The 13,576-nt window shown below is 30.1% G+C and overlaps 1 protein-coding gene across 3 annotated transcripts; it reads left to right on the forward strand.

Moving 5' to 3' along the window:
- The first annotated feature begins 1,074 nt into the window (after nucleotides 1-1,074).
- Nucleotides 1,075-12,673, forward strand: LOC105834403 (signal recognition particle subunit SRP72). Of its 3 annotated transcripts, none has more exons than XM_012676854.3 (8): nucleotides 1,075-1,326; nucleotides 1,542-1,659; nucleotides 1,734-1,989; nucleotides 2,078-2,548; nucleotides 10,917-11,279; nucleotides 11,360-11,664; nucleotides 11,726-11,938; nucleotides 12,427-12,673. In XM_012676854.3, exons 1-8 carry the CDS (start codon nucleotides 1,227-1,229, stop codon nucleotides 12,560-12,562), a joined length of 1,962 nt encoding a protein of 653 aa, XP_012532308.1. In that variant the 5' UTR covers nucleotides 1,075-1,226; the 3' UTR covers nucleotides 12,563-12,673. The 3 variants fall into 3 exon arrangements, with proteins under 3 accessions (XP_012532308.1, XP_012532309.1, XP_036140712.1); XM_012676855.2 differs by having other exon boundaries at nucleotides 1,249-1,390; XM_036284819.1 differs by having other exon boundaries at nucleotides 1,273-1,414.
- The last annotated feature ends 903 nt before the right edge of the window (nucleotides 12,674-13,576 follow it).

The raw sequence follows: 13,576 nt of genomic DNA on the forward strand, positions 1-13,576 counted from the left end.
CATGTGATTTCAGCCTTACAATAGTACAAAAAATTTTTGCATACGAAAGTAATACTGTGCATTCATTGATTGGCGTGCATCTTTCAGATTCTAAATTATGTACCACTTAATGAATGCACAGTGTTATCTTTGTAAGCAATTTTTTTTCGTACGAGTTCGAGAATCGGGCCTCAGATTGTGTAATTACAAATCTGTTCCCACACGAAAAAAGACAGAATATGTCCACCTCTCTGTCGATTCTCCTCGCGTGCGTCGCGAAGCACCAAGGCCCCTCCATTAATGGGTGCTTTCCATCTAGTAACACAAGTCGACACAAGCATTGTTCTATCTTTTTTTATGTTCAATGAGTAACAAAAATAGAACAATACTTGTATCGACTTGTGTCACTAAATGGAAAGCACCCAATACAAGCTCTATGAGTATAACATAAAAGCTCTAGGCCAATAAGCATCATATGTATATCAATATGGCGACTTTATGCTGAGAACTGATTGGTTTATCGGTCTTATGCTATGCTTATGCAGCTTATGTCATTTCGTGTGTGATGGCCCATAGCCCTAATGGTATATCCATACAAACTAGCATAAGCGCATAAGCATATACATAAGAAAATTGATTGGTCTACAAGCACTTACATAATGCTAGCGCCACACTATGCGCGTATTCGCGATTTATCTGACCACTCGACCAGCGAATCAGTGCGAATGACGAATCGCGCATGATGAATCAACGAATTTTTTCTCTACACTATTCATGAACATCAGATAAATCGCGAATTACGAATTACGAATCGTACGAATCGCGAATACGCGCATAGTGTGGCGCTAGCATAAGAAAGTAGACCAATCGAATTCCTTATGCTCTAGTTTACACCGAGCACTTGGTACGCGTATCAAATAGTAAATAACTAGTGAATGTGTTTAATCATTGGCTGATCAGCTTAAATTCACTACTTGATACGCATACCAAGTGCTCGGTGTAAACTAGAGCAATGATGCATATGCTTATGCGCTTATGGGTGCGTTCGGGGAGACGCTATTAGCGCTACCAGCATCAGTCCATCTTCATTACTCATTAAAAGTAGAATAAGGATAAACTGATGCTGGTAGCGCTAATAGCGTCTCCTTGAACACACTCTATGCAAGTTGTGTGGATTACCATAAATATCGTTACGCAGCAACAGAGACACGGAGTCCACTGTAATCCACGTTGTCTGATTGAAAAATATGGCTTCGAAAGAGAGTAACATTAGTGTATTGTATATGGAATTAAATAAATTAGGACAAAATGGGGAATACGAAAGAGCTCTAAAAACTGCAAATAGAAGTATATTTATTAAAATTAAGTTACTTGTTAAAATAATGAAAGCGAAATTGTAATCACGACAAAAGTAATCGATATTTATTCGCTCATTGTAATACTTTTGAATTATTTTGCACATTTCCGTAAAATTACGTTTACATTATTTTTCAAAACAACTTAAATTTGAATAAAGAAAATGTGGTTAGAACATATAATGTAATTTATATTTTGTTATTTAGTTTTAGGGATCTCCCAAGATGAAGAAATGGCATTTTATTGTAAAATTATATGTTATATCCAGCTGTCCAAATTCAATGAAGCATTACAACTCATTGTTAAAACTCCAAAATTAGCAACGTATGGCAATATATTATATAAAAATATTAATATTATGTAATATTACATATACTTTCTTTTTTCTTCTAATCTAGAAATTTAGAATTTGAAAAAGGATATTGTCTGTATCGTTTAAATCAAGTTTATGAAGCATTAAAAGTAATAGAAAATGTACAGAATCTTTCTTTGAAGATGAAAGAATTAAAAGCTCAGATATTGTATCGCTTAGAAAGATACGAAGAATGTTTTGCAGTATATCGAGAAATCATTAAGAATTCAAATGATGAGTATGAAGAGGAGAGAGAAACAAATCTTGCAGCTGTTCTTACCAACTTGGCAATTGAAAATTCTGTAAGTCTTTTGTGTGTTTTACAAATTAAGAGCTTAATAGTTAAATGTAATATTAAGTAATTTTAATGTCAGCAAAGATCATTTCTAGGATTTAGAAGTTCCTTCTTTACGCGAACATACTTACGAGTTAACATATAACACAGCGTGTCATTTACTCGCCCAAGGAAGCAGAGATGACATAATAGAAGCAGAAAAAAAATTGCGGATTGCTGAGAAAATGTGCAAGGAGGGATTAGAGGAAGATGGTGCATCAGAAGAAGAAATTGAAAATGAATTGGGTATAATTCGAGTACAACTTGGCTACTGTTTACAATTGCAAAATCGAGAGAAGGAAGCACATACGTTATATAGTGTTGCTCTAAAAGCCAAACCAGATGACATTGCACTAGTTGCTGTAGCTAGCAACAATTTAGTATGCCTAAATAAAGATCAAAATGTTTTTGATAGTAAGAAGAGAATGAAAAGTGCCACTCAAGAAAGTCTGGAGCACAAATTGACTTCTAAACAAAGAAGAAATATTGCATACAATCAGTGTTTACTTGCATTTTACACCGATCAAGTAAGTAACATATAACAGTAAATAGAGTGTCACTGCAGTAGTTAATGAACCAGTAAGAAACAATATAATTAGATCTAAAAAAATATCAATTACAATTTACATTTCATTATTTTGAAGTTTTTATTTTAACATTTCTTAAACAAAATTCAAATATAGTACAAGGTTCTCTGAATAATAAATAGAATTTGGAAAAGAAGGCTAACAAACCACATCAGATTTTTTAATACAAAGATAGTTTTAATATGAAAACTAATCAATATTATCTAATGTACATATATACGTTTCAACCATATATAGGATATAGTAATCTTCAGTGTGAGAATAACGATGTGTTCTTAAGAGGACATATATGTTTGGAGCCACAAAAAAGAAGAAATTTTTCATGAATTTTTTAGACCCAAGAAGCAAACTATAAAAATGGGACTTTTTGCATAATAAAGTACACTTTTTGTAATTTTTATACAAATTTTATTACAATAATTTTGTTGAAAAATCCGCCTTCTATTGTGTAGTCAACCATGCATAATGCCGCGGTGACAATGATTTTTTTTTCCCTGTTCAACCAAAATACAAAAACCAAACGGCATCTTAAATTTCTTTGTATCCGATTTTTAAAATTGAATTTTAAACAAAATAGTGGACCTTTAAAGTTAGAGTTCTGATTTTTGACGAAAAATTTTATTTTTGTTTAAAAAATAGAAAAAAATTTGAATTTTTTTAATCGGGTACGACAATCACTAGGAAATTTATTCTCTTTTTTAAAGATGCTTTTTTGTTTTTGTATTTCAGAGAAGGAGAAATTGTCACCGTAAAATTATGCACGTCCCATTACACGACGATAGAAGGGTGGGGGAAAGATTTTTTTAACAAAATTATTGTAATAAAATTTGTATGAGAACTACGAAAGGTGTACTTTATTATACAAAAAGTTCCATTTTTATAGTTTGGTTCTTGGCTTTGAAAAAAATTTATGAAAAACGCCTTCGTTTTTGTGACTCCAAACGTATATGTCCCTTTAAGGGAATCTTAAAGCTGTTTTGTTTTACCGATTATTTTGATTATTTTCGATTCACTAATCTTTTAATTGTATTTACAGAATTAAAAATCCTTTTCCACAATTAAAGCACAGACGGTAACGTAATGCGCATGTAAGAATTTTATACAAAAAAACGAAAAAAATTTAATATAATTACAAATTAAAATTTTTTTTCTTTTTTTATATAAAATTCTTACGTGCGCATTATGTTACCGTCTGTACTTTAATTGTGGAAAAGGATTTTTAATTCTGTAAATACAATTAAAAGATTAGTTAATTGAAAATAAGCAAAATAATTGATAAAACAGGACAACTTTAGCATCCCCTTAATGTTTGCTTACTACAATTTTGTTCTTCATAGTTACTTTCGCTTCGACTGTAGATTCACGGTAAACAGATGGTTGTAAACAGATGAGTGCAATTAATGTAAGTTAATGTTCTTCCACTAAGTTTTGACACAGTCTAACCATAATCAGTTGCGACAATGAGCCGTCTGACTTGTAATCAAATTTTAGTGCGCATGTGCGAATGCGTACATCTAACAACATGGCTACGCCCATGATATTTTAAATAATCTTAATCTGCCTCAATCTACATATGTACATACAGGGTGTTTCTAAAGCATCGGATTTGCACCATGCGATAGAGAATGAAAATCTAAGAAGAAATGTCTAATACTATTTTTTGATGCGGTAAATTGTTTCGCCTTAATTCATCATTGTAATAAGTCAATAAGCGCGGAGGCACAGTATAAGTATACACAGCAGCGACAGTGAGTGTCGGCACCTTTGATGTCGTGTTGCCTAGTCACATGACCTGTCACCATTTTGAGAGTAGTACAGGCGCGTATTTTTGATTTGGTTATGAAAATAATTATATACTTCTATAATAATAATAATCAATAAATTGATCAAATTTATTTGTCATTTCTTTAAAATTTTATATCACTTTTACACTGTAACAATAATTATAACTTATTACTTATACTCTTTACTATATCATAGGTTAGATGCAGCCACAGGGCACAGCCATCTTCTTGGTAGTACAAACTGACGCATGCGCACTAGAAATTTGTTACATCAAAATCGCTCACTGTCGTTACTGTGTATACTTATACTGTGGCGGAGGTACAAGAAAAAGTCAGTGACGCAGAATGCGTGAAGTTTACTCCTTGTTATAAAAAATTAAAAAATGCTTCTAATGCTAATAATTACCGATAAAATTCTTTGGAAGGCTACCAAAATTTTCAATAGAACTGTCGGTTACCGAGAAATATTTCCATTTTGACGGGACTTAGAAAATTTTCGAATTTGTATCTTCAACTAAAGAAATTTTTTATTCTGCAGCTTACAGCTTCGAATACGGATAATTATTGATAGAATTCTTCAGGCGGCTATAATTTTTTAACTTTTGCTTTTTAATAGACACATGATGCTTTACTATTATTTTAATGTCTGTATTTTCGCAAAATTTATTTTAAAAAAATTTAATTTAATTTATTTAATTTTTTATTTTAATTTTTCCGTCTTAATAAAAGTGAATAAAAATCAATACTAATTTTATAAAATATTACTCTTTTAATTAAATAGCAACTGTCCGGCAATATTAAAATAATACATATGGAAATAATTGAATGGGTCGTGGAGCACCTTTTTGGAAATGACCACCAAGATCACCAGATTGGAAATTCTCGTGATTTTTTTTGTGGGGTGCACAAAAAGAAAAAATATATTTTAATTGTGTAGAAACGTAGAACGAATTGGAGAAGCAAATTCAAATAGCGTTTAATAACGTACAACGACATCACATTCGACATGCTACAGAAAGTATCATAAATAGAGCAATTAAATGTTTGGAAGGTAATGGTGTACACTTTGAATACTTGTTATAATGTTTTATCGTTTTATAATAAATGAATTTATTTACCATTGAATTTTTCTTTGTCCAATAGACAAATCTTTGTAAGTCCTATAACGGTAAAAATTTTCGGTAATCGGCAGTTTTTATAGCCGCCTGAAAAATTCTATCGATAATTATTAGCACTCGAAGGTGTAAGCTGCGGAATAAAAAATTTCTTTAGTTAAAAATACAAATTCGAAAATTTTCTAAGTCCCGTCAAAATGGAAATATTTCTCGATAACCGACAGTTTTTTTGAAAATTTTGGTAGCTTCAGCCTTAGGTCCCTCTCCCGCACTCACGCTGTCCAAGTTGCTAACCCATGTATATACACTGTATTGGAAATCTGCAAACACATATAAACTTTACTTTGTTTATAATGCACATGGGTTAGCGACTTGGAGGTGGGTGCGGGAGGAAGGGCCGACGGCTCCCTTTGCACCCCGTGTGTGCGTGCGTGCGTGCGTGCGTGCAAAGCATTCTCTGCACCATATAGGTTTGCGGATTCTCCACGTAAAACGAAATGCTCGTAAAAATACGTATATAAACATTTGAAATTTGTGCATTTTTTGCATGGTTTGTGCTAGACCGAGCATGCGTTTGTGGTCAAGAAGCATAAGGATGTGACCGCTGCGCATGCTGATACTGTTACATGTCAGTAAATTTTGGCTAACTTCCACGAATTAAATAAAATGTATTTGGATCACTCACAAACCTTTTTAATCAAACTTCATAACTTTTCATACAAACTTCAAATGATTCTGTATAATAACTGTTCAATTAATATATTCCGGCTAAGTGTCGGGCAAAAAAATAATTACAAATAAACGAATGACTCACAAACCTTGTTAATTGCACTTCAAACCTTTTTATACGAAATACAAACGATTACACATAGCAATTATTTAAAAAAAACGTTCACTTCCGGTCAAGTGTGAGCGAATATACGAAAGACGTTTCAACAAATTTTATAAATAACAAAAGTGAGTCATCACTCTTGTTATTTATAAAATTTGTTGAAACGTCTTTCGTATATCGCTCACACTTGACTGGAAGTAAACGTTTTTTTAAAATAATTGCTATGTGTAATCGTTTGTATTTCGTATAAAGAGGTTTGACATTTTGTTTTTTGCTTTGACATTTTGTTATCCACCAGAAAATTATGCACATCTTGATCTTCTGACAGATCTACCGCACCGCGAAGACGCCTATTATTAACCCTCAATCTCCCTATGGGTCGTTCTCGTCCTGCTTAAAACTACTATTTCTCGTACAACCGCGATGCTAGCGTCATCAAAGTTAGACTTAAAAAAACTTTGGGGGGAAGGGTCTTCAGTGCAAAAGACCAGCCCGGTCCGTTTGTTCTATTCCAAATGCCAGCCAGATAAAATTTAAATGGGACGTTTTCGACCCATAGAGAGGGATTATGTAAGTAAATAACTTTCGAAAAAAATTTTTTTGCAAATTAAGTATTTTCTGACACGTACATGCATTTTAGAACATAATTATGTATATATTTTAAGTTGAACATCTACAATGGAAATTAGAAGTCCAGAATACTTTGAGCAGACCAATAAAATTCAGCATTCGGCAAATATTGGGAAGATTGGACATTAACTAATAAATTTAAAAAAAGAAAAAGATGTTTTTTATTGTTTATACAAAAATGATAAAAAGATCAATCAATGTTGTGCTCGATGCAACAAACCCGTTTGCGATGATCATTGTTTAAATTGCTGTCGCGACTGTTTTTAAATTGTTCTTTTTCTTTTATAACAAAATTTTGTATTTTTACTATGTATTAAATAATAATTTGTTAAAATAGCTTAAGCAGAAAAAATAATTGTAGATTTATTGATGTTCATCTATTTTACAACACTATTCATTATCCTCAAAAAATATCAATTTTTATACGCTGAAACTGGATATCTGCTTTCATTCTACGTTGATTAGACATTTTTTTTCGTAAAGAGGAACTTTTTCTTTCCAGAAATTGATTTAAAAAAATGTTTTTTCAAAATTTTTACCATTGCTATATATTTTTTGAAAAATTAACTTTTTTATTAATTTTTCTCATTGTTTATTAAAAAATACATATCAAATTTGGGAAAGGGGGATAATATAATGGTAGTTTCTTAAAGAGAAATGTTTAAAGAGTATACATGATTTTTTTCAGATTTTTTAAACCATTATTAATATGGTTATAAGGGCGAGGGCGAAAACGACCCATAGGGAGGGATAGAAGGTGCCGAAAAACACGGGAGGGATAAATTGAGGGTTAAAATAACAAATAACACTTTATGTTTATTTATTTCTCATTAAATGATAATATTTTGCATTAAATTTTACAAAAAACAGTTAAAATCATTTTTATACAAAATTTTATCTAATACCGCAGTGTGACGTTCGAAATGGATGAAAAATACCCGAGAGAAGATTTGTGATGCTTGCTCTTCAACTCCTAAGGACACAGTGGCTCCACCAAGTGGCGAATTAATGCTTGGAATCTCAGTTTTTTCCCCTTCGCATCCGGCTCGCCTACTCCTCTCCGTTCAAAAACGGCACGCATTTCAAAATTGCTCTGGGTTATGCTAGCCCATTTCGTACTCTGAGGGTACTTTATTGTGAAAAACAGTTTTTGCAAAACTGAGTGCTCCTAGTATTGTAATTGATAAGGAACAACTAATAACGACTTTTTAAGTGTACATAGACTAATGAAGATCAAAAATAACTCATATTTCTATGCATTGTGAAGGATATGTGGAGATGGAGTGACAATGATGATAAAATAGCAAATATGGGAAGAAAGGAAGTCGGTTCAGGAAAAGGAAACATTGTTTAAAATGAGTAGATAGCCATCTGAAAAAAAATATGTATCCTGTTGTTTGTTTAGACTCTTTTTTTACGAAAATTATTTCGGATATTAGTCTTTTATTATAATATAAAAAGGTTTAATATCTAAAACATGACATCATTTCAATTCATTGTGTTTTCTTCAACACGCCTACTAAGATACTAGAGATTACATCTTTCTTATTTACTTTTCATGTTTTTTTTTATTCTGGTCAATAATTTTCTCTTTTGTTGACCCACATATGAACACTCACAATCTTTGCAGTCAATTTTGCAAACTACATCACATTGAGAGAGTTTTGTATGATATCTTTCCCTTTTTCGATGAACATTTTTAACAAATTGAGAATGGAGAACCTATCCTACAGTTAAATTTTTGATTGAATACATTTAATTTTTCCGAGATGTTTTTTATATAAGGAATCACAGAATTTGTATCATTGTTATCGTCTGAGTCCTCTGTAGCTACTGTTTTTTCATTGTTAATTTTTGAGATGAACTAATAGTTGAGAAAATGAAATCAAGTGGATAGTTATTTTCCAATAAATTATCAATCATTTTTTCCAAATTTTTTTCCTGAAATTTGAAATGTGATAATTTAAGGATTAAATTGTCTTGTCTAACAATCCATAAATGAAACCTTTTTGCCAATGAATGGTGAGAGTGAAAGTTGATGTACCTTCCTGAAAAGGGAAGTTTCTTGTATAAGTCCAGTATGTTTGAGTCATTCTGTTTAATGAGAGTAACATTGAGAACATTTAGTATATTCTCGTTTTCCACTTCACAAATGAATTTTAAACGTTCTGATAATGAATTGAAAGTATTTAATATATTTTGTTCACTCTTTGGAAAGGATAAGATGATGTTATCTACATATCTATAACATAAAGGAATGCTGAAGACAGACTGCAAGAAAGACTGTTTATGGCTTTTTCTTCTAAATCTTTTATTACAAAATCTGCTAAAATTGGGATCTGAAAAAAATTTGAAAAATTAAGAATTTGTTCTATCTCCAAAATATAACATATAATAAATTGTAAACCAAGTTCTCTTCTTGACTGTATAGCTGAAGTGAATAAAGTATTATTATTAACATATAATAAATTAATCAAAGAAACAAAAAAATTGACTTTAATGAAGATTGACTGGTTAATTGACTGGTTAATGAAGAAAAATAAATTATAAAAAAACAATGTCAATTAAACCAATAAAGGATTATTGTTCAGCCTCCCATTAAGTAATTACAACACAAAAAATGTAGTATCAAATACAAATATTACAAACCAAAAACATATAACAAACACGCAAAATTTACATCTTGATTGCATTTTTATTGATCTCAAAAAGTTCAAGTTTAACATTCCGCTTGACACACTATATGAAAATTGGTATATCAATCTGAGTGGTTATGACATTCCTAATAAATGCAAGTTTCTTTTACAACTATAGATGAAAAATTTGGATTACTTATATTAAAATCGAATATCAATAAAAGTACAATCGAATTTATAAAATATATAGACGCAAACATAATTAGATTCAAGATTAATTTCCATGATGCCATACGTAACCAATCAATTGCATATATAAATAAATTATTTCACCAAAACTCTTCTTTTAATCGACATGAACATTTAATACATTGGTTCAACATCACAAAAAGATTTATAATAAATCACAAAGAAATTTTACTTATAAAAGCGGACAAAGGCAATGTCGTAATTGCCTTAAATAGAAGAAATGAATTCCTTGTTATCCGACAATTCTACATATCGAATAATCAACTTTGATCCCACAAAAACCACGATAAAAGATTTGAGAACCATTTTACAAAATTGGAAAAGCAATAAATTAATTGACCAAAACGTACTCATACAAACTATGTCAGTGACACAATACTGCCAATAGCATGGTCTTCTAAAAATTCATTAAAAAAAAGATTATCCACTTAGAATCATAATTGCTTCGATTAAGATTGCTCTCTTTCCATTTGCTGAGTTTGTTGAGGAAATCTTATCAAAGAGTGAACCGGAGTCTTTTAACATTAAAAATAGCGTTTATTTTAAAATTAATTAATTTTCTAAATTCTATTTAGTTTTATTTCTTAAACAGTTTAGCGAGAACTATTCAGTGATTTTATATATAAATATATAGATATCTGTACTTACGATTATTTGAACTTGTAAATTTTTATATTATATTAAGAGATTAATATTATATTAAGAGTTATATTTTTAAGAAAAAATAGTATTGTTTTGATAATTTGTTAATCTCTTAAGTTAAATATAAATTTTATAATAGTAAATATTAGATGTGTTAAGAATTATAATTTTAAACAGTTTGTTGTTTTGTTTTAGTATTTTTTTAAAATAAAGATCTACAATTGTTTTTAATAAATTTATTTCATATAAGTTATTTTATATAAGTGATATTTTGTTTCCATGAAATATAAATGCTATTCGACTTATGACTAATTTTATTCATAATCTCTGAACGTAACGTTGTCGCAAGTAGAGAGCATGCGTGCGCGTATATTATTAGTTTTATTTAATTTAAATTAAGATGATACTTGTGTTTTTCAGGGAGAACAATGTCATCAGTTATGTAATAATCTTGCAAAAGATTGCGTTATGCTTGCAGCAGATGTAATGTTCATAAAAGCTGTACAATTTAGTAAAGAAGGTAAACCAAAAGAGGCGGCAAAACTATTAATCGAACATGCAATTGACGAAAAGGAATTGCCTATGAAATTGGCTAGTATTCAACTACTTTTAAGTCATGACGAAAGAAAAGATGCAATTGCTATTCTCGAGAACTTAAACGAAAAGGATAAATTTTTACCTGGAATAGTTAGCGCGCTCGTTACACTTTATTTAGCTGATAACGACCGGAATAGAGCATCAACCACTCTAAAAAACGCAGTTGCTTATTATAAAGAGAACAAAGTATACGAGTATATGTATTATATTTTTTATAACGTTTTTTTATGTTACATAATTAAGTTATATGAAAAATTTCTCTTCAGGAAGCTACTGAAAATTTGAAGGAATTGTGGAGGCAGGCTGCTAATTTTTACTTACGCGGTGGAGAACTCAAAGTTGCTGCTGATATTCTACAAGAATTAGTAGATGCCTCGCCGTCTGATATCAAGACTTTAGCTCAATTAGTAATAGCTTATGTACAGTTCTGTCCTAGTAAAGCACAGTTATTATCCAAAAGATTACCACCGCTTCATGATCTTGTAGAAACTATCGACATTGACGCATTAGAAAGTAGCAATTGGCTTATCGGAACTAAAGTAATGAAAAAAAAGATTGAACCTTCGCCTGGGTAAATATTTCAATTATTTTATTTCACTTGATAAAAGTTATATGTTTTTATTTGTTACTAGCAAACCAATATCAGATGTAATTCAAAAGAAGCACAAGAAACGCAAACGCAGAGGTAAGCTACCCAAGAACCATGATCCAAATGTTATGCCAGATCCGGAACGATGGTTACCAAGACACGAACGTAGTGGATTCCGCAAAAAACGAGACAGAAGGAACAGAGATACCGCTATGAAAGGCACGCAAGGAGCCGCTACAGGATCTAGTGATCTTTAGTACGCATACTCTTATATACGTATACAGGGTGATTTATGTAAATGTGAAGATCACAAATAACAAAATATAAATTTTATGAAAAAAATGTTTCAAATAAAAGTTGTATAGTTTGAAGGAGGACAAACAATGATAACCCAATTTTTCAAAAATTGAAATTACACAAAGATCATTTTATTTTTTTTAAATAGCATTATATAACTTTTACATAATGTGATTTTAATTATGTATATAAAAATATTAAAGTATAATTGCTCCTAAAATTTGTGGTTTATGAAATATTTTATATTGAAATATATATTTTTTTTCTCACCATAACAAGCCAATATCACATATAATTCAAAAGAAGCCAAAAAACATAAAATCAAACTACTTAAAAACTATGATTTAAATCACCTTTTATATACTGTTTTATTATAAACATACAATAAATTATTTTATAAATGTACAATAAATTAACATATTAAAATAATGTATTTTTATTTTATAGCGACATCACTAAAATGCCTGCAAATGCTAAACCTTCTCCAAATCCTCGTCACAGTTCTGCAGTGGAAACTTCTGGCCCACGTCAGCAACAACGTAAAGTTCAACAAAAAAAGAAAAGAAAAGGTAGCAAGTGGTAACAATTGTCATTCTTCTAAACTCATGGTCTTTTAATATAAAATAAATTAAATTGCATAATCTGTATTGAAAAAAAATTGTTATCAAAATAATACAAATTGAAAAAATCAAATGGATTTGCTAACATATAATTGTATTTTGAGAAAAATGTAAAACGTAATACTGCCATTTAAAAAAATATACATATTGTATAATATAAATGTAATAATAATAATAATAATAATAATAATAATAATAATAATAATAATAATAATAAGAAATAATAATAATGATAATAATAACAACAACATTGTCTACACACTGTATGTGCATATTTTGATAAGAAAATATGTTTACAATCTTTCATCGTTTATACATATGTCAATTTATCGTTCATAAATCTAATGAACCTTTAAAAAAAGTCATCTGATTTGGAGTATCAAAAAAATTAACAATTTTTAAAGGAATTTCCTTAGAAAAAAGTTATAGCTGTCAATTTCATGTTTACAGAAATATTTTATTCATATTTTAAAATATATTGTGAATTTTTATATAATGTATAAAATAATCGAGAAGCAGCATAAGCAAGCAGATATTTACATTCTTGTCCAATTTGCAGAACTAAAAGTAATCGTCTGAAGTAAAGTCTGGTAATTTGTAATTAATAATGTTCCCTGTGGATTCTGGAGGGGGAGGGGTTAACTCTTTTCAATTAAAAGAAATCAATCTTATTAGATCCATTTAAAAAATTTAGGTAAAATGATGCAGGTCGATTAACGCGGGTGGATCAAATTCCTATGCATAGGATTCACTGTGTCCACGATGTTCAGCGAAAAATTTTATTAACCCCCCCCTCCCTCTTATCCCATTACCAGATCCGCTAGTGATAATGATAAACTTATACTACAAACCTAATAAAATTATAAAAATTGCAATTCGGTAAAATTACACTTATAAAAAAGTTTTTTATACTTTTGTTTTTTTAACTAATTGTTAAAAAATATTTTTAAAATTTATCTTTTTAGATTTATTGTATA

The sequence above is a fragment of the Monomorium pharaonis genome, chromosome 1 (genome assembly GCF_013373865.1).
Source record: "Monomorium pharaonis isolate MP-MQ-018 chromosome 1, ASM1337386v2, whole genome shotgun sequence".
NCBI lineage: Eukaryota > Metazoa > Arthropoda > Insecta > Hymenoptera > Formicidae > Monomorium > Monomorium pharaonis.